The 23488-nt window shown below is 40.1% G+C and overlaps 1 protein-coding gene across 1 annotated transcript; it reads right to left on the bottom strand.

The window, feature by feature from the left end:
* Positions 1–19497: 19497 nt before the first annotated feature.
* On the bottom strand, positions 19498–21922 carry LOC130966870 (uncharacterized). Its single transcript, XM_057891690.1, has 4 exons — positions 21822–21922; positions 20978–21218; positions 20026–20415; positions 19498–19755 (listed from the first exon to the last, which is right to left on the bottom strand). Exons 1-4 carry the CDS (start codon positions 21920–21922, stop codon positions 19498–19500), a joined length of 990 nt encoding a protein of 329 aa, XP_057747673.1.
* Positions 21923–23488: the final 1566 nt, after the last annotated feature.

Here is a 23488-nt window from a genome sequence, read left to right as displayed (position 1 = left end):
AGCAAACTTTACCTCAAAAGAGACAAGATCCTGGCAAATTTTTAATACCCTGTACCATAAGCACCATGACCTTTGAAAAGGCTCTGTGTGACCTGGGGTCAGGCATAAATCTTATGCCACTCTTTGTAATGGAGAAGTTGGGAATCATTGAGGTACAACCTGCCATATTCTCATTACAAATGGTAGACAAGTCAGTAAGACAAGCTTATGGATTAGTAGAGGACGTGTTAGTAAAGGTTGAAGGCCTTAACATCCCTGCTGATTTCATAATCTTAGACACTAGGAAGGAGGAGGATGAATGCATCATCCTTGGAAGACCTTTCCTAGCCACAGCAGGAGCTTTGATAGATGTTAACAGAGGAGAATTAGTCCTTCAACTGAATGGGGATTACCTTGTGTTTAAAACCCAAGGGTGTTCTTCTGTATACATGGAGAGGAAGCATAAAAAGCTTCTCTCAGTGCAGAGTCAAACAAGACCCCCACAATCAAACTCTAAGTTTGGTGTTGGGAGACCACAGCCAAACTCTAAGTTTGGTATTGAATCCCCACATCCAAACTCTAAGTTTGGTGTTGGGAGTCTACAACATTGACCTGATCACCTGTGAGGCTCCATGAGAGCCCGTTGTCAAGCTATTGACATTAAAGAAGCGGTTATTGAGAGGCAACCCAATTTTTATTTATCTAATTTTATTTTTATTTTATTGTTCTTTTATGTTTTATTAGATTCATGATCACGTGGAGTCACAAAATAAATACTAAAATTAAAAACAGAATAAAAAACAGCAGAAGAAAAAGCACACCTTGGAGGAAGGGCTTACTGGCGTTTAAACGCCAGTAAGGAGCATCTGGCTGGCGTTCAACACCAGAACAGAGCATGGATCTGGCATTGAACGCTAGAAACAAGAAGCATCCTGGTGTTTAAATGCCAGAAATACACCTTGAGGAGAGCTGGCGCTGAACGCCAGAAACAAGCATGGAATTGGCATTCAACGCCAGAAACATGCTGCAAATGGGTGTTGAACGCCCAAAACAAGTATGAAGCTGGCGTTCAACGCCAGAAACAAGCCTCAATCTGGCGTTGAACGCCAGGATTGCATGCAGAGGGCGTTTTACACGCCTCATTGGTGCAGGGATGTAAATTCTTGACACCTCAGGATCTGTGGACCCCACAGGATCATCTCAGGATCTGTGGATCCCACAGGATCCCTACCTACCTCAACTCACCCTCTCTCTCTTTTTCACACAATCCAATAAACACTCTTACCAAAAACCCTTCACCAATCACCTCAATCTCTCTTCCCTATCACTTCTTCACCACTCACATCCATCCACTCTTCCCCATAAACCCCACATACCTTCGAAATTCAAAATCTCTTTCCCACCCAAACCCACCCTAAATAGCCGAACCTACTCCCTATCCCTTCACTATATAAACCCCTCTATCCTTCTTCATTTTCACACACCACAACTCTCTCTTCTTCACCTTGGCCGAAACCACACACCTCTCCCTTTCCTCCATATTTTCTTCTTCTTCTTCTCTTCCTTCTTCTTTTGCTTGAGGGCGAGCAATATTCTAAGTTTGGTGTGGTAAAAGCATAGCTTTTTTTGTTTTTTCATAACCATTGATGGCACCTAAGGCCGGAGAAACCTCTAGAAAAGGGAAAGGGAAGACAAAAGCTTCCACCTCCGAGTCATGGGAGATGGAAAGATTCATCTCAAAAGCCCATCAAGACCACTTCTATGACGTTATGGCCAAGAAGAAGGTGATCCCCGAGGTCCCTTTCAAACTCAAAAAAAATGAGTATCCAGAGATCCGACATGAGATCTTAAGAAGAGGTTGGGAAGTTCTGACCAACCCCATTCAACAAGTCAGAATCCTAATGGTTCAAGAGTTCTATGCTAATGCATGAATTACTAGGAACCATGATCAAAGTGTGAACCCGAATCCAAAGAATTATCTTACAATAGTTTGGGGAAAATACTTAGATTTTAGTCCGAAAAATGTGAGGTTATCATTCAACTTGCCCATGATGCAAGGAGATGCACGCCCCTACACCAGAAGGGTCAACTTTGATCAAAGGTTGGACCAAGTCCTTATGGACATATGTGTGGAAGGAGCCCAATAGAAAAGAGACTCCAAAAGCAAGCCGGATCAATTAAGAAGGCTGGATCTCAAGCCTGTGGCTAGAGGATGGTTGGAGTTCATCCAACGCTCCATCATCCCCACTAGAACCGATCCGAAGTTACTGTGGATCGGGCCATCATGATCCATAGCATCATGAATGGAGAGGAAGTAGAAGTTCATGAAGTCATCTCCCTTGAATTCTACAAAATAGCCGAAAAGTCCTCCACCATGGCAAGGCTAGCTTTTCCTCATCTCATTTGCCATCTATGTTACTCAGCTGGAGTTATCATAGAAGGAGACATCCCCATTGAAGAGGATCAGCCCATCACTAAGAAGAGGATGGAGCAAACAAGAGAGCCCACTCATGGATCCCAAGAGATGCATGAGGAAGCTCATCACCAAGAAATTCCAGAAATGCCTCAAGGGATGTACTTTCCTCCCATCAATTATTGGGAACAACTCAACACTTCTCTAGAAGACTTGAGTTACAATATGGATCAATTAAGGGTGGAACATCAAGAGCACTCTATCATTCTCCATGAAATTAGAGAAGATCAAAGAGCAATGAGGGAGGAGCAACAAAGGCAAGGAAGAGACATAGAAGAGCTCAAGGACATCATTGGTTCTTTAAGAAGAAAGAGCCACCATCACTAAGGTGGACTCATTCCTTGTTCTTATTTCTCTGTTTTTCGTTTTTATGCTTAATGTTTATTTATGTTTGTGTCTTTCCTACATGATCATTAGTATTTAGTAACTATGTCTTAAGGCTATGAATAAATCCATAAATCCTTCATCTCTCTTAAATGAAAAATGTTTTAATACAAAAAGAACAAGAAGTACATGAGTTTCGAATTTATCCTTGAATTTAGTTTAATTATATTGATTTGGTGACAATACTTTTTGTTTTCTGAATGAATGCTTGAACAGTGCATATTTTTTATCTTGTTGTTTATGAATGTTAAAATTGTTGGTTCTTGAAAGAATGATGAACAAGGAGAAATGTTACTGATAATCTAAAAAATCATAAATTTGATTCTTGAAGCAAGAAAAAGCAGTGAATAGCAAAAACTTGCGAAAAAAAGAAGAAATTTGGCGAAAAAAATATTTAGAAAGAAAAAAAAAAGAAAAAGCAAGCAGAAAAAGCCAATAGCCCTTAAAACCAAAAGGCAAGGGTAAAAAGGATCCAAGGCTTTGAGCATCAATGGATAGGAGGGCCCAAGGAAATAAAATCCAGGCCTAAGCGGCTAAATTAAGTTGTCCCTAACCATGTGCTTGTGGCATGCAGGTCCAAGTGAAAAGCTTGAGACTGAGTGGTTAAAGTCATGATCCAAAGCAAAAAGAGTGTGCTTAAGAGCTCTGGACACCTCTAACTGGGGACTTTAGTAAAGCTGAGTCACAATCTGAAAAGGTTCACCCAGTCATGTGTCTGTGGCATTTATGTATCCGGTGGTAATACTGGAAAACAAAATGCTTAGGGCCACGACCAAGACTCATAAAAGTAGCTGTGTTCAAGAATCAACATACTTAACTAGGAGAATCAATAACACTATCTGAAATTCTAAGTTCCCATAGATGCCAATCATTCTAAACTTCAAAGGATAAAGTGAGATGCCAAAACTGTTCAGAAGCAAAAAGCTACAAGTTCCGCTCATCTAATTAGAACTAATATTCATTGATATTCTGAGATTTATAGTATTTTCTCTTCTTTTTATCCTATTTTATTTTCAGTTGCTTGGGGACAAGCAACAATTTAAGTTTGGTGTTGTGATGAGCGGATAATTTATACGCTTTTTGGCATTGTCTTTAGGTAGTTTTTAGTAGGATCTAGCTACTTTTAGGGATGTTTTCATTAGTTTTTATGCTAAATTCACATTTCTGGACTTTACTATAAGTTTGTGTATTTTTCTGTGATTTCAGGTATTTTCTGGCTGAAATTGAGGGACCTGAGCAAAACTCTGATAAGAAGGCTGACAAAGGACTGTTGATGCTGTTGGATTCTGACCTCACTGCACTCAAAATGAATTTTCTGGAGCTACAGAACTCCAAATGGCGCGCTCTCAATGGCATTGGAAAGTAGACATCCAGATATTTCTAGCAATATATAATAGTCCATACTTTATAAGAGATTAGACGATGCAAACTGGCGCTCAACGCCAGTTCCATGCTGCATTCTGGAGTCAAACGCCAGAAACACGTCACGAACCAGAGTTGAACGCCAAAAACACGTTACAACTTGGCGTTCAACTCCAAAAGAAGCCTCTGCACGTGTAAAGCTCAAGCTCAGCCCAAGCACACACCAAGTGGGCCTTGGAAGTGGATTTCTGCATCAATTACTTACTTCTGTAAACCCTAGTAGCTAGTCTAGTATAAATAGGATATTTTTATTATTGTATTAGACGTCTTTGACCACATCTTTGGTCTCAGTTTTAATCTATTATTCATCTTAGGAGACTATTGATCACGTTCATGGGGGCTGGCCATTCGGCCATGCCTGGACCATCACTTATATATTTTCAACGGTGGAGTTTCTACACACCATAGATTAAGGGTGTGGAGCTCTGCTGTACCTCGAGTTTTAATGCAATTACTACTATTTTCCATTAAATCCAGTTTATTCCTATTCTAAGATATTCGTTGCACTTCAACATGATGAATGTAATGATCCGTGACACTCATTATCATTCTCACCTATGAACGCGTGACTGACAACCACTTCCGTTCTACCTTAGACCGAACGCATATCTCTTGGATTCCTTCATCAGAATATTCGTGGTATAAGCTAGAATTGATGGCGCATTCATGAGAATCTGGAAAGTCTAAACCTTGTCCGTGGTATTCCGAGTAGGATTCAGGGATTGAATGACTGTGACGAGCTTCAAACTCGCGATTGTTGGGCGTGATAACAAACGCAAAAGAATTAATGGATTCTATTCCGACATGATCGAGAACCGACAGATGATTAGCCGTGTTGTGACAAGAGCATTTGGACCCTTTTCACTGAGAGGATGGGATGTAGCCATTGACAACGGTGATGCCCTACATAAAGCTTGCTATGGAAAGTAGTAAGAAGGATTGAAGGAAGGCAGTAGGAAAGCAAAGATTCAACAGGGACAAAGCATCTCCATATACTTATCTGAAATTCTCACCAATGATTTACATAAGTATTTCTATCTTTATTTTCTGTTTATTTATTATTATTATTCGAAAATTCCATAACCATTCATTATCCGCCTAACTGAGATTTACAAGATGACCATAACTTGCTTCATACCAACAATCTCCGTGGGATCGACCCTTAGGGCTTGTTTGGGTGAGCTTCTAAGAAAAGATCTTTTTTCAAGTTATCTTTTTTTTAAAAAGATTTTATAGAGAAGTAAAAGTAATTTTATGTTTGGATATCTCATGTAAAAAGGTCTTTTTATCTATCAATTATATTTGGGTATAACAATATAAAAGTACTTTTTTGTTTATTTATTATATGAAAAACATCTTTTTTTTAGGAAAAAAGATCTTTTAAAAAAAGATGTAAATTACAGCTTCTCAAAAAAGATCTTTTTTTGATTTTACTAGTACTTTTACTTTTACTACTAGAAATTTGCCAAACACATTAAAAAATAATGGCGCCCAAACATGCACTTACTCACGTAAGGTTTATTACTTGGACGACCCAGTGCACTTGCTGGTTAGTTGTGCGAATTTATGAAGAAAGTGCTGAGTTAGTAGATGCGCATATCAAGTTGAATGCCATTATTAGAGATCACAATTTCGTACACCAAGTTCCCTGTTGGAAACTTCAACCTGTCCGCTTGTCTGAGGGTGATAGGGGGTTGCCACTTTATGACAGACTCTATATCTATGCAGAAGTGAGTCCAACTGTCTATTACAGAAGTGGCTTCCTCCATCACTAATGAGTGTCCTTGGGACACCAAACCGGATGAAGATATATCTCTGAAGAAAGCTCATTACCACCTTGGCATCATTGGTGGCTAGAGTGACAGCTTCCACCCACTTAGACACATAGTCAACCGCCACTAGAATATAGTTGTTTGAATGTGAGGGTGGGAAAGGTCCCATGAAATCAATTCCCCACACATCAAACAACTCAACCTCAAGAATCCCCTGCTGTGGCATTTCATGGTTGGCAGGAAGATTCGTGGCTTTTTAACATCTGTCACAGTGCTTCATGAATGCTCTTGCGTCCCTGAAGAGAGTTGGCCACTAAAACCCGCTCTGAAGGACCTTTGTTGCTGTCCTTTCACCACCAAAGTGGCCTCCATAATCAGAACCATGACAGTGCCAAAGAATCTGTTGTGTTTCTTCATCTGGGACACATTTCCGGATGATACCATCTGAACACCTTTTAAAAAGGTATGGTTCCTCCCAAATGTAGTACTTCGCATCAGTCAATAGCTTATTTACTTGTTTCCTGCTGTACTCCTTTGGGATAAAACTCATGGCTTTGTAATTTGTAATGTCTGCAAACCATGGAGCCTGCTGAATGAGGAACAATTGCTCATCCAAAAATGTCTCAGTCACAGCTGTAGGTGGTTATACTCCTGCTTCAGGCTCAATTCTGGAGAGATGGTCAGCTACTTGATTTTTTGACCCTTTCCTGTCATTTATCTCAATATTAAACTCTTGAAGGAGTAACACCCATCTGATTAATCTTGGTTTAGAATCCTATTTGGTTAGAAGGTACTTCAAAGCAGCTGATGAGCGGATAATTTGTATGCTTTTTGGCATTGTTTTTAGTATGTTTTTAGTATCTTTTAGTTAGTTTTTAGTATATTTCTATTAGTTTTTAATTAAAATTCACTTTTCTGGACTTTACTATGAGTTTTGTGTGTTTTTCTGTGATTTCAGGTATTTTCTGACTAAAATTGAGGGTCCTGAGCAAAAATCTGATCCAGAGACTGAAAAGGACTGCAGATGCTGTTGGATTCTGACCTCCCTGCACTCGAAGTGGATTTTATGGAGCTACAGAAGCCCAATTGGCGCGCGCTCAACGGCATTGGAAAGTAGACATCCTGGGCTTTCCAGCAATATATAATAGTCCATACTTTGCCCAAGATTTGATGGCCCAAACCGGCGCTCAAAGTCACCTACAGAAATTCCAGCGTTAAACGCCGGAACTGGCATAAAATTTGGAGTTAAACGCCCAAACTGGCATGAAAGCTGGCGTTTAACTCCAGAAAAGGTCTCTACACGAAATTTCTTCATTGCTCAGCCCAAGCACACACCAAGTGGGCCCAGAAGTGGATTTTTCTGTCATTTACTCATTTCTGTAAACCTTAGGATACTAGCTTTTACTACTTATAGGATCTTTTGACATTGTATCCGTACCTTATGACCTAACATTTTGTACACGTTTCTTTCCACAGTATGAGCCTCTAAACCCCATGGTTTGGGGTGAGGAGCTCTGCTGTGTCTTGATGGATTAATGCAATTACTACTGTTTCTTATTCAATCATGCTTGCTTCGATTCCAAGATAACACTTGTTCTTAATCCGGATGAATGTGATGATCCGTGACAATCATCGGAATCTTCGTGGTATAGGCAGGACCTGATGGCAGCATTCAAGAGAATCCGGAAGGTCTAAACCTTGTCTGTGGTATTCTGAGTAGGATTCAATGATTGAATGACTGTGACGTGCTTCAAACCTGTAACCTACTGGGCGTTAGTGACAGACGCAAAAGAGGGATTCTATTCCGGTAGGGGAGGGAACCAAACCGGTGATTGGCAGTACTGTGACAGAGTGCGTGCATTAGCTTTCACTGCGAGGATGGGAGGTAGCCATTGACAACGGTGAAACCCTACATGAGCTTGCCATGGAAGGAGACTTGCGTGTTGATGAAGAAGACAGTAGGAAAGCAGAGATTCAGAAGATGGAGCATCTCCAAACCTCAACCTATTCTCCATTACTGCAATACAAGTAACCATTTCATGTTCTTTTACTTCTTACAATCAATCCTGATAATTTCTGATATCATGACTAAGATTTACAAGATAACCATAGCTTGCTTCAAGCCGACAATCTCCGTGGGATCGACCCTTGCTCACGCAAGGTATTACTTGGACGACCCAGTGCACTTGCTGGTTAGTTGTGCGGGATTGCAAAAGTGTTATTGCAATTTCGTGCACCAAGTTTTTGGCGCCGTTGCCGGGGATTGTTCGAGTTTGGACAACTGACGGCTTATCTTGTTGCTTAGATTAGGACTGTTTTATTTTTGTTGGTTTAGAGTCTTTTAGTTGAGTCTAGTTTCATATTCTAAGTTTGGTGTCAATTGCATGCTTTTGTTTTTCTTTTAAATTTTCATTTTTGCATGTTCTTAGTCCCTTTTTGATTCATAAAAATTCTAAGTTTGGTGTCCTCTTTGTGTTTTTCTCTTAAAATTTTCGAAAATTTAGTGTTTGATTTTCTAAAAATTTTAAGTTTGGTGTCTTTTTGTGTTTTTCTCTTTCCTCTTTTTAAAAAAATCAAATCTTTTTTCATAAAAATTTTTCAATCGTATCTTTTTAATTGCTGTTTTCAAAATCTTTTCTTTACTAATTGATTCAGTTCTCAATTTGCTTTGATCTCATTTTCCCTTTTGATTTTCGAATTTTTTTATTTAAATTTCTTTTTATTTTATTTTTTTCGGTTATTTCAAAAAAAAAAATATAAACAAAATTTATCTCTTTGCAATTATTATCATTTCCCTTTTGTCCATCATGGACTCAAGTGGAATTAATCAGTCCAAAAGGACTCTGGGGTCATATGCTAACCCCATTACAGCTGCATATGGGTAGCATTGTATACCTCCCATTAAAGCAAGCAGCTTTGAGCTAAATCCTCAACTCATTATCATAGTGCAGCAAAATTGCCAGTATTCCGGTCTTCCACAGGAAGAACCTACTGAGTTTCTGGCACATTTTTACAAATTGCTGACACAGTACATGATAAAGAGGTAGATCAGGATGTCTACAGACTATTACTGTTTCCATTTGCTGTAAAAGATCAAGCTAAAAGGTGGTTAAATAACCAACCTACAGCAGCATAAAGACAAAACAGTTATCAGACAAATTCCTGAATCATTTTTACCCTCCAAAAAGGATGACACAGCTAAGGCTGGACATCCAAGGCTTTAAACAAGAGGATAATGAATCCCTTTATAATGCCTGGGAGAGGTATAGAGGTATGCTAAGAAAATGTCCCTCTGAAATGTTTTCAGAGTGGGTACAGCTAGACATTTTCTACTATGGGCTTACAGAAAAAGCTCAGATGTCTTTAGACCACTCAGCTGGTGGATCTATACACATGAGGAAGACAATTGAAGAAGCTCAAGAGCTTATAGACATGTTGCTAGAAACCAATATTTGTACTCTAGCAATGAGTTCTCTTCAGAAGAGGAAGTCATGACAATAGTCACTGACTCTAATCCTCAAGAACAGATAATGGAGCTTAATCAACACTACTCCTGATGACTGAACAGTTAGCAAAATTTAAAGAGATGCTCCATGAAACTAAAGTTGCTAATAAAAGCATAGAACTACAGTTGAATCAAGCAAAACAGCAAATATCTAACAGATAACTGAGGAGTGCCAAGCAGTTCAATTGAGGAGTGGAAAGACCTTGAATAACACTGTTCAAAAGAGCAAAAAGCCAAATAAGGAACAAATGACAGAGGACAACCAAACCACTGTTCAAAATCCCTCTGAGGACAGTAAGAGCCCAGAGAGGAATATTGGCGTTCAAACGCCAGAAGGGAAGGAAAGTTGGCGTTAACGCCCATTCCTTGCCCAGTTCTGGCGTTCAAACGCCAGAAAAGGGGGAAAAGTTGGCGTTAAACGCCCATTTTCCACCCAATTCTGGCGTCCAAACGCCAAGGGAGGATCAGACACCTGAGAGTGCTGACAGTAATCCCCCTAACAAGGCTTCTTCAACCACTTCTGTACGGAATAAACCTGCAGCATCTAAGGTTGAAGAATATCAAGCCAAGATGCCTTATCCTCAGAAACTCCGCAAAGCGGAACAGGATAAGCAATTTGCCCGCTTTGCAGACTATTTAAGGACTCTTGAAATAAAGATTCCTTTTGCAGAGGCACTTGAGCAAATACCTTCTTATGCTAAGTTCATGAAAGAGATCTTAAGTCATAAGAAGGACTGGAGAGAAACTGAAAAAGTGTTTCTCACTGAAGAATGCAGTGCAGTCATTCTAAAAAGCTTACCAGAAAAGCTTCAAGATCCTGGAAGCTTTCTGATACCATGCACATTGGAAGGCACTTACACCAAGATAGCCTTATGTGATCTTGGAGCAAGTATCAATTTAATACCTGCATCCACTATCAGAAAACTTGGGTTGATTGAAGAAGTCAAACCAACCAGGATATGCCTCCAACTTGCTGATGGCTCCATTAAACACCCATCAGGCATAATAGAGGACATGATTGTCAAGGTTGGGCCATTTGCCTTTCCAACTGACTTTGTGGTGCTGGAAATGGAGGAGCACAAAAGTGCAACTCTCATTCTAGGAAGACCTTTCCTAGCAATTGGACGAACTCTCATTGATGTACAAAAGGGGGAAGTAACCTTGAGAGTCAATGAGGACGAGTTCAAGTTGAATGCTGTAAAAGCTATGCAGCATCCAGACACACCAGAGGACTGCATGGACGCTGACATTATTGACTCTCTTGTAGAAGAGATCAATATGGCTGAAAGCCTAGAATCAGAGCTTGAGGACATCTTCAAGGATACTCAAACTGATCAGGAAGAGCCAGAGGAGGCAAAGGAATTTTCGAAAATTCCTCAGAAGGAGGATAAACCTCCTAAGCCTGAACTCAAACCACTACCATCATCCCTGAAATATGCATTTCTGGGAGAGGGTGACACTTTTCCAGTGATTATAAGCTCAGCTTTAAATCCACAGGAAGAGGAAGCACTGATTAAAGTGCTAAGGACACACAAGACAGCTCTTGGGTGGTCCATAAGTGATCTTAAGGGCATTAGCCCAGCTAGATGCATGCACAAGATCCTATTGGAGGATAATGCCAAACCAGTGGTCCAACCACAGAGGAGGCTAAATCCTGCCATGAAGGAGGTGGTGCAGAAGGAGGTCACTAAATTACTGGAGGCTGGGATTATTTATCCTATTTCTGATAGCCCCTGGGTGAGCCCTGTCCAAGTTGTTCCCAAAAAGGGAGGCATGACAGTGGTTCATAATGAAAAAAATGAACTGGTTCCTACAAGGACAGTCACAGGGTGGCGCATGTGTATTGACTACAGAAGACTCAATACAGCCACCAGAAAGGATCATTTTCCTTTACCATTCATAGACCAAATGCTAGAAAGACTAGCTGGTCATGATTACTACTGCTTTTTGGATGGCTACTCAGGCTACAACCAAATTGCAGTAGATCCTCAAGACCAAGAGAAAACAGTATTCACATGCCCTTCTGGCGTGTTTGCCTACAGGAGGATGCCTTTTGGTCTGTGCAATGCACCTGCAACCTTTCAAAGGTGCATGCTCTCTATCTTCTCAGATATGGTAGAGAAATTTCTGGAAGTCTTCATGGATGACTTCTCAGTGTATGGAGACTCATTCAGCTCCTGTCTTAACCACCTATCACTTGTCCTTGAAATTTTGTGCCCAAGGACAATTCCTTCAGTCACCATAAAGTGACATTTCTCCCAGTTTAAAACCAGGGGAATAGAGGTGGATAAGGCAAAGGTAGAGGTAATTGAAAAATTACCACCACCTGCCAATGTTAAGGCAATTAGAAGCTTTCTGGGGCATGCAGGATTCTATAGAAGGTTTATCAAGGATTTTTCGAAAATTGCAAAACCTTTAAGTAACCTGCTAGCTGCTGACACGCCATTTGTGTTTGACACACAGTGTTTGCAGGCATTTGAGACCCTGAAAGCTAAGCTGGTCACAGCACCAGTCATCTCTGCACCAGATTGGGCATTACCATTTGAATTAATGTGTGATGCCAGTGATCATGCCATTGGTGCAGTGTTGGGACAGAGGCATAACAAACTTTCTGCATGTCATTATGCTAGCCGTGTTCTAAATGATGCACAGAAGAATTACACAACCACAGAAAAAGAGTTGCTTGCAGTGGTCTATGCCATTGACAAGTTTAGATCCTACTTAGTGGGATCAAAGGTGATTGTGTACACTGACCATGCTGCTCTTAAATACTTACTCACAAGCAGGATTCAAACCCAGGCTTATAAGATGGTGTTGCTTCTGCAAGAGTTTGATATAGAAATAAGAGACAGAAAAGGGACAGAGAACCAAGTAGCTGATCATCTGTCCAGAATAGAACCAGTAGCTGGGCGTCCCTCCCTTCTACTGAGATCTCTGAGACTTTCCCAGATGAGCAACTCTTTGCCATTCAGGAAGCTCCATGGTTTGCAGATATTGCAAACTATAAAGCTGTGAGGTTCATACCCAAAGAGTACAGTTATGTGCAGAGAAAGAAACTAATTTCAGATGCCAAGTACTACCTTTGGGATGAACCATATCTCTTTAAGAGATGTGCTGACGGAGTGATCTGCAGGTGTGTACCCAGAGAGGAAGCACGAAGGATCCTATGCACTGCCATGGATCACAGTATGGAGGGCATTTTGGAAGTGAGCGAACAGCCACTAAAGTTCTCCAGTGCGGCTTCTACTGGCCTACTCTCTATAAAGATTCCCGGAGTTTGTGCGTAACTGTGACAGTTGCCAAGAGCTGGTAACCTGCCTCACGGATATGCCATGCCTCAACAAGGAATATTAGAGATAGAATTGTTTGATGTATGGGGAATTGACTTCATGGGGCCATTCCCACCATCATACTCAAACACCTACATTCTGGTGGCAGTGGACTACGTATCTAAGTGGGTAGAAGCAATTGCTACACCCACTAATGATACCAAAACGTGCTGAAATTTCTCCAGAAAAACATTTTCAGCAGGTTTGGCGTCCCCAGAGTGCTAATCAGTGATGGGGGCACTCATTTCTGCAATAAACAGCTATACTCTGCTATGGTTAGATATGGAATCAGCCATAAAGTGGCAACTCCGTATCATCCACAGACTAATGGGCAAGCTGAAGTCTCTAACAGAGAGCTAAAAAGAATCCTGGAACGGACTGTAATGGCCCGAAGAAAGGATTGGGCAAGAGCTTGGATGATGCTCTGTGGGCATACAGAACAGCATTCAAGACTCCTATAGGAACCTCTCCATACCAATTGGTGTATGGGAAGGCCTGTCATTTGCCTGTGGAACTGGAACATAAAGCCTACTGGGCAACCAGATTCCTAAACATGGATGCACAGTTAGCTGGTGAGAAAAGACTGCTCCAGCTAAATGAGCTAGAGGAGTTCAGACTCATGCCTTTGAAAATGCAAAAATTTATAAGGAAAAGGCAAAGAAGTGGCATGACAAGAGATTGTCAACCAGAGTCTTTGAGCCAGGACAGAAAGTCCTGCTCTTCAACTCCAGGCTCAAACTGTTTCCAGGAAAACTCAAGTCCCGGTGGAGGGGTCCGTATGTGATTACAGGAGTATCACCATATGGATATGTTGAGCTTCAGGATATTGATTCTGACAAGAAGTTCATTGTTAATGGACAGAGAATCAAGCACTATCTTGAAGGAAATTTTGAGCAGGAATGCTCAAAACTGAGACTTGAGTGATTCTCAGTGAAAGTCCAGCTAAGGACAGTAAAGAAGCGCTTGCTGGGAGGCAACCCAGTCATTAGGAAAGTTGTATGAATTGTTCTTACAGAGGCAAGTATCAAAAATGAAGGAATTCACAGAGTTACAGGAGGATTCAGCTCAAAAAAGCAGAGAAAATGAGCTTACTGGCGAAAAAACGCCAGTAAGGGGCATTTTGGGCGTTAAACACCAGAATGGGTACCATTCTGGGCGTTTAACGCCAGGTGTGCAGCATCCTGGGCGTTTTGGAAAAACGCCCAGTGAGGAAGAATTTCTGGCGTTTAACGCCAGCCAGGGTACCTGGCTGGGCGTTAAACGCCCAAGTGGGGCAACAGATGGGCGTTAAACGCCAGAATGGGTGCCATTCTGGGCGTTTAACGCCAGCTTGGTGGGGGGACCACAATTTTGTTTTCAAATCAGATTTTTTCAAACTTTCCTTTTCTCACCCATACTTTTCTACAAAATCACACTTCATCATTCATCATTCACTTCCAAATCTTCAAAAATCAAAACCTTTTTTTTCAAATTTATTTCAAATCAATTACAAACATTGTTCAAAAATTTCACCCTTTTCTCAATTTCTTCTCAAATCTTCTCAAATCTCCTTTCAAATTCCTCTTTGTTTTCGAAAAAACTCCCCTCCCCACCTTATAAATACACGTTTGTTCCACTCTTCCAACCACACCATTCGAATTTTCTCTTCCTCCCCCTCTCTTCTCTCTTCTCTTTTGCTTGAGGACAAGCAAACCTCTAAGTTTGGTGTGCTTTTCCGTGATCACTAAGCCAAGATTCATCAATATCATGGCTCCTAAGGGAAAACAAACCAATTTAAGAGGCAAGAAAGAATAATCCAAAGAATCTTTGGAATGAAGAGAAGTTCTTAACCAAAGAACATGAAGACCATTATCATAAAATAATGGGTCTGAGGTCAGTGATCCCGGAAGTTAAATTTGATCTGAAAGAAGATGAATATCCGGGGATCCAAGAGCAAATTCGAAACAGAGGATGGGAAGTTCTAACCAATCCTGAAACAAGGTTGGAAGGAACATGGTTCAGGAATTCTACTCAAATCTGTGGCTAACAGATAAGCAGAATGACTGGAACTGCTTACCATACCTATAGAACCATGGTCAGAGGGAAAGTTATATACTTCCATCTGGACAAAATAAGAGAAATCTTCAAGTTGCCCCAACTGCAAGATGATCCTGATTCCTTTAATAGGAGGATGGTGAGAGTAGATAAAGGGTTGGATCAAGTTCTAGAGGACATATGCCTCCCTGGAACTAAGTGGATAACCAATTCTAAGGGTGTCCCAAACCAACTCAAGAGAGGAGACCTCAAACCAATTGCAAGAGGGTGGCTAGACTTCATTGGGCGTTCCATATTGCCCACTAGCAACCGTTCTGAGGTTACCATCAAGAGAGCAGTGATGATTCACTGCATTATGCTTGGAAAAGCAGTGGAGGTGCATCATGTGATTGCTTGTGAGATCTACACAATTGCAAATAAGAATTCCACTGAAGCCAAATTGGCCTACCCAAGCTTGATCTCCTTGCTCTGTAAAGAGGCTGGGGTGAAGATGGGAGTAGATGAATTCATACCCATTGAACATCCAATCACCAAGAAGTCAATGGAAGGACAAGTGCAAGACAACTCTATCAAAAGGAGGGCGCATGAGTTCCTCCCTGAATTCCCTGAAATTGGCTATTGGGCCAACCTAGAAGCATCTATTAACAAGTTGCAAGAGACTATGGAGCAACTGAAGGAAGAACAGCAGAATCAGAACTGCATGCTCTGCAAATTGCTGAAGGAACAAGAGAAGCAGGGGCGTGAAATTCAAGAGATGAAACGCCAAAAGCTCTCCTCTCAAGCTGAGGGAGCATCCACTTCTCAAAATCAAGGTTGTTGAGTTCTAACTCTGTGAAAATCTCTATCATTAGGAGCCTATTATTTTTCGTTTTTTTTATTTATTATTTTTAGTCTCATCTTATATCTATATTTGAGTCTTGTTCTTAATTAATAAAATTAATAAAGTTTATGCCTTAAAGCTATGAATGTCCTATGAATCCATCACCTCTCTTAAAAGAAAAATGCTTTAATCACAAAAGAACAAGAAGTACAGGGTTTCGAAATTTATCTCTGAAACTAGTTGAATTAGTTTGATGTGGTGACAATACTTTTTGTTTTCTGAATGAATGCTTGAACAGTGCATATGTCTTTTGAATTTGTTGTTTTAAGAATGTTAAAATTGTTGGCTCTTGAAAGAATGAGGAGAAAGAGAACTGTTATTGAGGATCTGAAAAATCATCAAATTGATTCTTGAAGCAAGAAAAGCAGTGAAAAAAAAAATTCGAAAAAAAAAAGAAAGAAAAAGAAAAAGAAAAGAAAAAAAGAGGAGGAAATAAAGTTGTGATCCAAGGCAACAAGAGTGTGCTTAAGAACCCTGGACACCTCTAATTGGGGACTTTAGCAAAGCTGAGTCACAATCTAAAGAAGGTTCACCCAATTATGTGTCTGTGGCATGTATGTATCCGGTGGTAATACTGGAAGACAGAGTGCTTTGGGCCACAGCCAAGACTCATACACTGGCTATGTTCAAGAATCAATATACTTAACTAGGAGAATCAATAACACTATCTGAGTTCTGAATTCTTATAGATACCAATCATTCTGAACTTCAAAGGATAGGGCGAGATGCCAAAACTGTTCGGAGGCAAAAAGCAACTAGTCCCGCTCATCTAATTGGAGCTATGTTTCTTTGATATTTTGGAGTCTATAGTATATTCTCTTCTTTTTATCCTATTTTGATTTTCAGTTGCTTGGGGACAAGCAACAATTTAAGTTTGGTGTTGTGATGAGCGGATAATTTGTATGCTTTTTAGCATTGTTTTTAGTATGTTTTTAGTATCTTTTAGTTAGTTTTTAGTATATTTCTATTAGTTTTTAATTAAAATTCACTTTTCTGGACTTTACTATGAGTTTGTGTGTTTTTCTGTGATTTCAGGTATTTTCTGACTGAAATTGAGGGTCCTGAGCAAAATCTGATCCAGAGACTGAAAAGGACTGCAGATGCTGTTGGATTCTGACCTCCCTGCACTCGAAGTGGATTTTCTGGAGCTACAGAAGCCCAATTGGCACGCTCTCAACGGCATTGGAAAGTAGACATCCTGGCTTTCCAGCAATATAATAGTCCATACTTTGCCCAAGATTTGATGGCCCAAACCGGCGCTCAAAGTCACCTACAGAAATTCCAGCGTTAAACGCCGGAACTGGCATAAAATTTGGAGTTAAACGCCCAAACTGGCATGAAAGCTGGCGTTTAACTCCAGAAAAGGTCTCTACACGAAATTTCTTCATTGCTCAGCCCAAGCACACACCAAGTGGGCCCGGAAGTGGATTTTTCTGTCATTTACTCATTTCTGTAAACCTTAGGATACTAGCTTTTACTACTTATAGGATCTTTTGACATTGTATCCGTACCTTATGACCTCATAACATTTTGTACACGTTTCTTTCCACAGTATGAGCCTCTAAACCCCATGGTTTGGGGTGAGGAGCTCTGCTGTGTCTTGATGGATTAATGCAATTACTACTGTTTCTTATTCAATCATGCTTGCTTCGATTCCAAGATAACACTTGTTCTTAATCCGGATGAATGTGATGATCCGTGACAATCATCACCATTCTCAACTATGAACACGTGCCTGACAACCACCTCTGTTCTATCTTAGATTGAGTAGTTATCTCTTGGGTTCTTTAATCGGAATCTTCGTGGTATAGGCAGGACCTGATGGCAGCATTCAAGAGAATCCGGAAGGTCTAAACCTTGTCTGTGGTATTCTGAGTAGGATTCAATGATTGAATGACTGTGACGTGCTTCAAACCTGTAACCTACTGGGCGTTAGTGACAGACGCAAAAGAGGGATTCTATTCCGGTAGGGGAGGGAACCAAACCGGTGATTGGCAGTACTGTGACAGAGTGCGTGCATTAGCTTTCACTGCGAGGATGGGAGGTAGCCATTGACAACGGTGAAACCCTACATGAGCTTGCCATGGAAGGAGACTTGCGTGTTTGATGAAGAAGACAGTAGGAAAGCAGAGATTCAGAAGATGGAGCATCTCCAAACCTCAACCTATTCTCCATTACTGCAATACAAGTAACCATTTCATGTTCTTTTACTTCTTACAATCAATCCTGATAATTTCTGATATCCTGACTAAGATTTACAAGATAACCATAGCTTGCTTCAAGCCGACAATCTCCGTGGGATCGACCCTTGCTCACGCAAGGTATTACTTGGACGACCCAGTGCACTTGCTGGTTAGTTGTGCGGGATTGCAAAAGTGTTATTGCAATTTCGTGCACCAGCAGCATGATCAGTATAAATAATAACCTTAGAACCAATTAAATAGAACCTAAACTTATCAACAGCATACACAATAGCTAATAATTCTTTTTCTGTAGTTGTGTAATTCTTTTGGGCATCATTTAACACACGACTGACATAGTAAATGACATGTATAAGCTTACCATGCCTCTGTCCTAAAACAGCTCCTATAGCAAAGTCACTGGCATCACACATCAATTCAAATGGTAAACCCAGTTAGGGGGAGCTATAATGGGAGTAGAGGTAAGGTTTGCTTTCAGAGTTTCAAAAGCATGCAGACATTCAGCATCAAACACAAAAGGAACATCAATAACTAACAGGTACTCAATGGTTTAGCAATTTTAGAAAAGTCCTTTATAAATCTCCTATAAAATTCTACATGACCCAAGAAACTCCTGACTGCCTTAACATTAGCTGCTGGTGGTAATTTTTCAATTACCTCCACCTTTGCTCTGTCAACCTCAATCCCTTTACTTGAAATCCGATGACCAAGAACAATACCTTCTGTAACCATGAAATGACATTTTTTTCCAATTTAAAATAAGGTTTGATTCTTGACACCATTTCAAGACAAGAGATAAATGCTTAAAGTAGGATTCAAAAGAACTACCAAAAATAGAAAAGTCATCCATAAATACCTCAATGAATTTTTCAACCATATTAGAAAAAATTGAAAGCATACACCTCTGAAAAGTTGCTGGAGCATTACAGAGTCCAAATGGCATTCTTCTGTAGGCAAACACTCCAAAGGAGCATGTGAATGCTGTCTTCTCTTGATCTTGAGGGTCCACTGCAATTTGATTATATCCAGAATATCCATCCAGAAAACAATAAAAAGCATGACCAGCTAACCTCTCAAGCATCTGATCAATGAAAGGCAGGGGAAAGTGATCCTTCCTTGTAGCAATGTTGAGCCTCCTATAGTTTATACACATTCTCCATCATGTGACTGTCCTTGTAGGAATAAGCTCATTCTTTTCATTCTTGATCACTGTCATCCCTCCTTTCTTGGGAACTACCTGTACAGGACTTACCCAAGGACTGTCAAAAATAGGGTAAATAATACCTACTTCCCATAATTTCATTACCTCTTTTTGGACCACATCTTTCATTGTTGGATTGAGTCTCTTTTGTGGTTGCACAACTGGTTTAGCATCATCTTCAAGGAGGATCTTGTGCATACACTTGGTTGGACTGATCCCCTTCAAGTCACTAATGGTCCACCCAAGAGCTGTTTTATGGCTTCTGAGCACTGAAATAAGCGCCTCTTCCTCTTCAGGCTTCAGGGAAGAGCTAATAATCACCGATATGAATCATTTTCACCCAAGAACTCATATTTTAGAGAAGGAGGTAAAAGTTTGAGCTCAAGCTTGGGGGCTTCCTCCTCTGCTTTAGGCGTGTGAACCATGGCCTTGTGGGGTGGTGAATCATCAACTTCCACTAATTTATACTCAGAAATAGGATCCAGAATGTCATCAAGTACCTCAGCTTTCAGTACCTCTTGAACAAGTGGTTCAATAACATTTATTTTCATACACCCTTTAGAATCATTAGGGTGCTTGAGAGTTTCAAAAACATTGAGGACCACTTATTCTTCATTGACCCTCAGGGTCAATTCACCATTTTGCACATCAATCAGAGCTCTACCTGTAGCTAAAAAGGGTCTACCAAGTATAATAGAGGATTTTACCTCCTCTTCCATGTCTAATATAACAAAATCAACAGGAAAAATAAATGGTCATACTTTAACAAGTAAATCCTCAACAACACCCACAGGTAATTTAATAGAAAGATCAGCAAGTTGAAGAGAAATACGAATGGGTTTTACCTCCCCAATTTGAAGCTTTTTCATCACTGAAAGTGGCATCAGATTGATGCTAGCTCCAAGATCACATAAAGCTCTCTGAATGGTGACATCTCCAATAGTGCAAGGAATTACAAAGCTCCCTGGATCTGGCATCTTCTCATAAAGGTTGTGTTGAATAATGGCACTGCATTCCTTGGTTAACACCACTATTTCTTGTTCCTTCCAATTCCTCTTGTAGGTCAACAATTCTTTCATAAATTTAGCATAGAGAGGCATTTTCTCAAGAGCCTCTGCAAAAGGAATGTTGATATGTAGCTTCTTGAAGACATCTAAAAATTTAGAGAACTGCTTTTCTTTGGACGCCTTCTGAAGCCTCTGAGGGTATGGCATTTTTGGCTTGTATTCAGGAGCCTTTAGCAAGGTAGAATAAGTGTCAAGAGAATCAGGGAATGGGTTGTCTGCACGCTTAGGAGGGGCGTGCTCCACATCTTCCTTCTTCTCCTCTGGAGCTTCTTTTTCAATTAACTCCTCATTGACCTTGGTCTCAGAGCCAGCTACTTTACCACTTCTCAATTGAATAACCTTGCAATATTCTCTTGGGTTCACCACTGTATCACCTGGGAATATACTTGCAGACCTCTCAGGTATTTGCTTACTTAGTTGGCCCATTTGCACTTCCAAGTTTCTAATGGAGGCTCTGATTTCCTGCATAAAACTCCTCATCATCTCCCAATTAGAATCTTCTTGGGACTTAGAGTTTGCCTGCTGAGGTGGTTGTTGCTGCTGAGACTGAAATTGGTGGTTTATTATAATTGTTCTGTTGGAAGCCGCCCTGAAAATTATTGTTGAAATTCTGAGGTCTCTGATGTTGGTCTCTCCACCCAAAATTTGGGTTATTCCTCCACCCCTGATTGTATGTCTTAAAATATGGGTCATTATTGGGATTTCTAGGACTACTCCCCATATAATTGACCTGTTCAGACGAGGATTGAGCATAATCATAATGATCATTTTGCACAAAATTACCTATCATGTCATAGGAGATCTCTTGAGGTGGATTTTGGGTGTTGATAGCTGAGACTTGCATACCACCCATGTGTTGAGTAAGTAGACTCATTTGTTGAGACATGAGCTTATTCTGAGCAATAATAGCATTTAGAGCTTCTACTTCCATAACACCCTTCTTCTGAGGAGCCTCAGAGTTCACAGAATTCCTGTTAGATGAGTATAAATATTGGTTGCTAGCAACCACTTCAATAAGCTCAATAGTCTCCTCCGTTGTCTTCTTCTTGTGCAGTGAACCACTAGCAGAATTATCTAAGCACATCTTGGACATTTCACCCAAACTTTCATAAAAGATATCTAGTTGGATCTACTTGGAGAACATGTCCGGAGGACATTGCCTAGTCAGTAGCTTGTATCTCTCCCAAGCTTCATAAAGAGTTTCAACATCCTTATGCCTGAAGGTCTGAACCTCCACCCTAAGCTTAGTCAGCTTCTTTGGTGGGAAAAATTTAGTAAGAAACTCAGTAACAACATTGTTCCAAGTATCTAAACTCTCCTTGGGTTGAGAATCCAGCCATAGCTTTGCTCCATCGCTCAGAGCAAACGGGAAGAGCATGAGTTTATACACCTTTGGGTTCACTCCATTTGTCTTCACAGTATCACAAATCTACAGAAAACTAGAAATAAATTGATTTGGGTCTTCGTGGAGAAGACCATGATACTGGCAGTTTTGTTGCACCAGGGTGACCAATTGTGGCTTCAACTCAAAGTTGTTCGCAGCTATAGGAGGCACCACAATGCTTTTTCCATACAGATCTGCAGTAGGTGCAGAGTAAGACTCAAGTACTCTCCTTTGTTGTTCATTCCCATTCGGATTTGCCACATTGGCATTAACAACATTGTTAGGGTCCATAGTGGATTCTGTAGCATTGTAGAGTCTTGCTTGTTGCAACCGCCGCCTAAAAGTTCTTTCAGGTTCAGGATCAAAGTCTAAGAGATGTTCTTTGTCTCTGTGCCTGCGCATAAACAAATAGAAGACAATAAAAGATGGAACTCTCTACGTCAGAGTGCAGAGAATTCTCAGTGAGGTAACCTGAACTAGGAAACACCAAACTTAATTTCAGAAATTAATAAAAATATTAGTGCTATTAAAATATTTTTTTTTCGAAAATACTTTAACAAAATTTAAATGAAATTAAAACTAAAACGCCTAATCTAAACAATGAAACAACTAATAGTTGTTAATCACTATCAATCCCCGGTAATGGCGCTAAAAATTTGGTGCGAAATTTATAACCCACAAACTAACCGGCAAGTGCACCGGGTCGTACCAAGTAATACCTCAGGTGAGTGAGGGTTGATCCCATGAGGATTGATGGATTAAGCAACAATGGTTAAGTGATTTACTTAGTTAGACAAGCAGAAAATAGTGTTTGAGTGTTCAAAAGCATTAAACAGGAACTTCAGAATATCAGAAGACAGGCAATAATTAAGTTGGAAAAACAATATGAAGAAGGCAGTTAAGGTTTCAGAATTATCTATTTTCCGGATTGACTTTTCTTATTAATTTATTATAATCATGCAAGATTTAATTCCTGGCAAACTATATGTGACTAGACCCTAATTCCTTAGAACTTTCTAGTCTCTTCTAAAATTCATCAACCGCCAATTCCTTGGTCAATTAATTCCAATTAGAGGGTGAAGTTCAAATTCCAGTTTGTATGCCCCAAAAATCCTAATTACCCAAATATAAGAGGATTATATGTCACGTATCCCGTTAAGTCCAGATAATTAGAAATATAGGAGAATATGTTTTCAAGCTGTTGTTCAAGTAAAGAGCTTTTCCAAGTTATACAAGAACTCAATTAGAACAAGGGTCATACTTCCGTTCCACCCAAATTCATAAGATAAAGAACGAAAACAATTCTTGAAATATAAATCAACACATGAATTAAAATAGAAAATAATAGTATCAATCCATACAATAGACAGAGCTCCTAACCTTAACAGTGGAGGTTTAGTTGCTCATGGTTCAAAGAGGAAAAATAAGGATTCAGGTAAACTGTAAAAGTATGGAATGTCAATTGGAATAGAATCCCCGAATCTTTTATATCTAATCCTAATTAATTTAAAATCTAATTTCTAAAATTTAAAATAATATCTTTTCCTATTTTAAAATTTAAATTTAAATCAGAATCAATTAAATAATCCGCACCTTGTAACATGGGGACCACTTGATTTACTGGATCTGCGTCTAACTTGGCAGAGAGCTGCGCCTTACTTGAGTGCCAAAATGGGGCCCAGAAATCGCCCCCAACGTTTTCTGCACGTGGCGTATGTCACGCGTACGCGTCAATCACATGTACGCGTTAGGTACGCGCAAGCGTCACTGCACAATTCTCCAAATCACGCGCACGCGTCAGGTACGCGCACGCATCGTTCCTCGCTGATCATCTCCTTTAATTCTTGTGCTCATTCC

Source organism: Arachis stenosperma, chromosome 3 (genome assembly GCF_014773155.1).
Source record: "Arachis stenosperma cultivar V10309 chromosome 3, arast.V10309.gnm1.PFL2, whole genome shotgun sequence".
NCBI classification, from domain to species: domain Eukaryota; kingdom Viridiplantae; phylum Streptophyta; class Magnoliopsida; order Fabales; family Fabaceae; genus Arachis; species Arachis stenosperma.
The sequence above is the reverse complement of the archived record's forward strand: the minus strand, read 5'-3'. Positions and strand labels throughout refer to the sequence as shown.

What these genes read in the sequence shown, in the direction of transcription:
- LOC130966870 (XM_057891690.1), bottom strand. Translation starts at nt 21,922, where the DNA reads ATGGACCCTAACAATGTTGTTAATGCCAATGTGGCAAATCCGAATGGG. An exon ending in TCTGCACCTACTGCAGATCT is followed by an intron (nt 21,219 to 21,821) that starts GTATGGAAAAAG and finishes CTCATCTAACAG; the next exon opens with GAATTCTGTGAACTCTGAGG. An exon ending in AAAAGCTTCAAATTGGGGAG is followed by an intron (nt 19,756 to 20,025) that starts GTAAAACCCATT and finishes GAAACTCTCAAG; the next exon opens with CACCCTAATGATTCTAAAGG.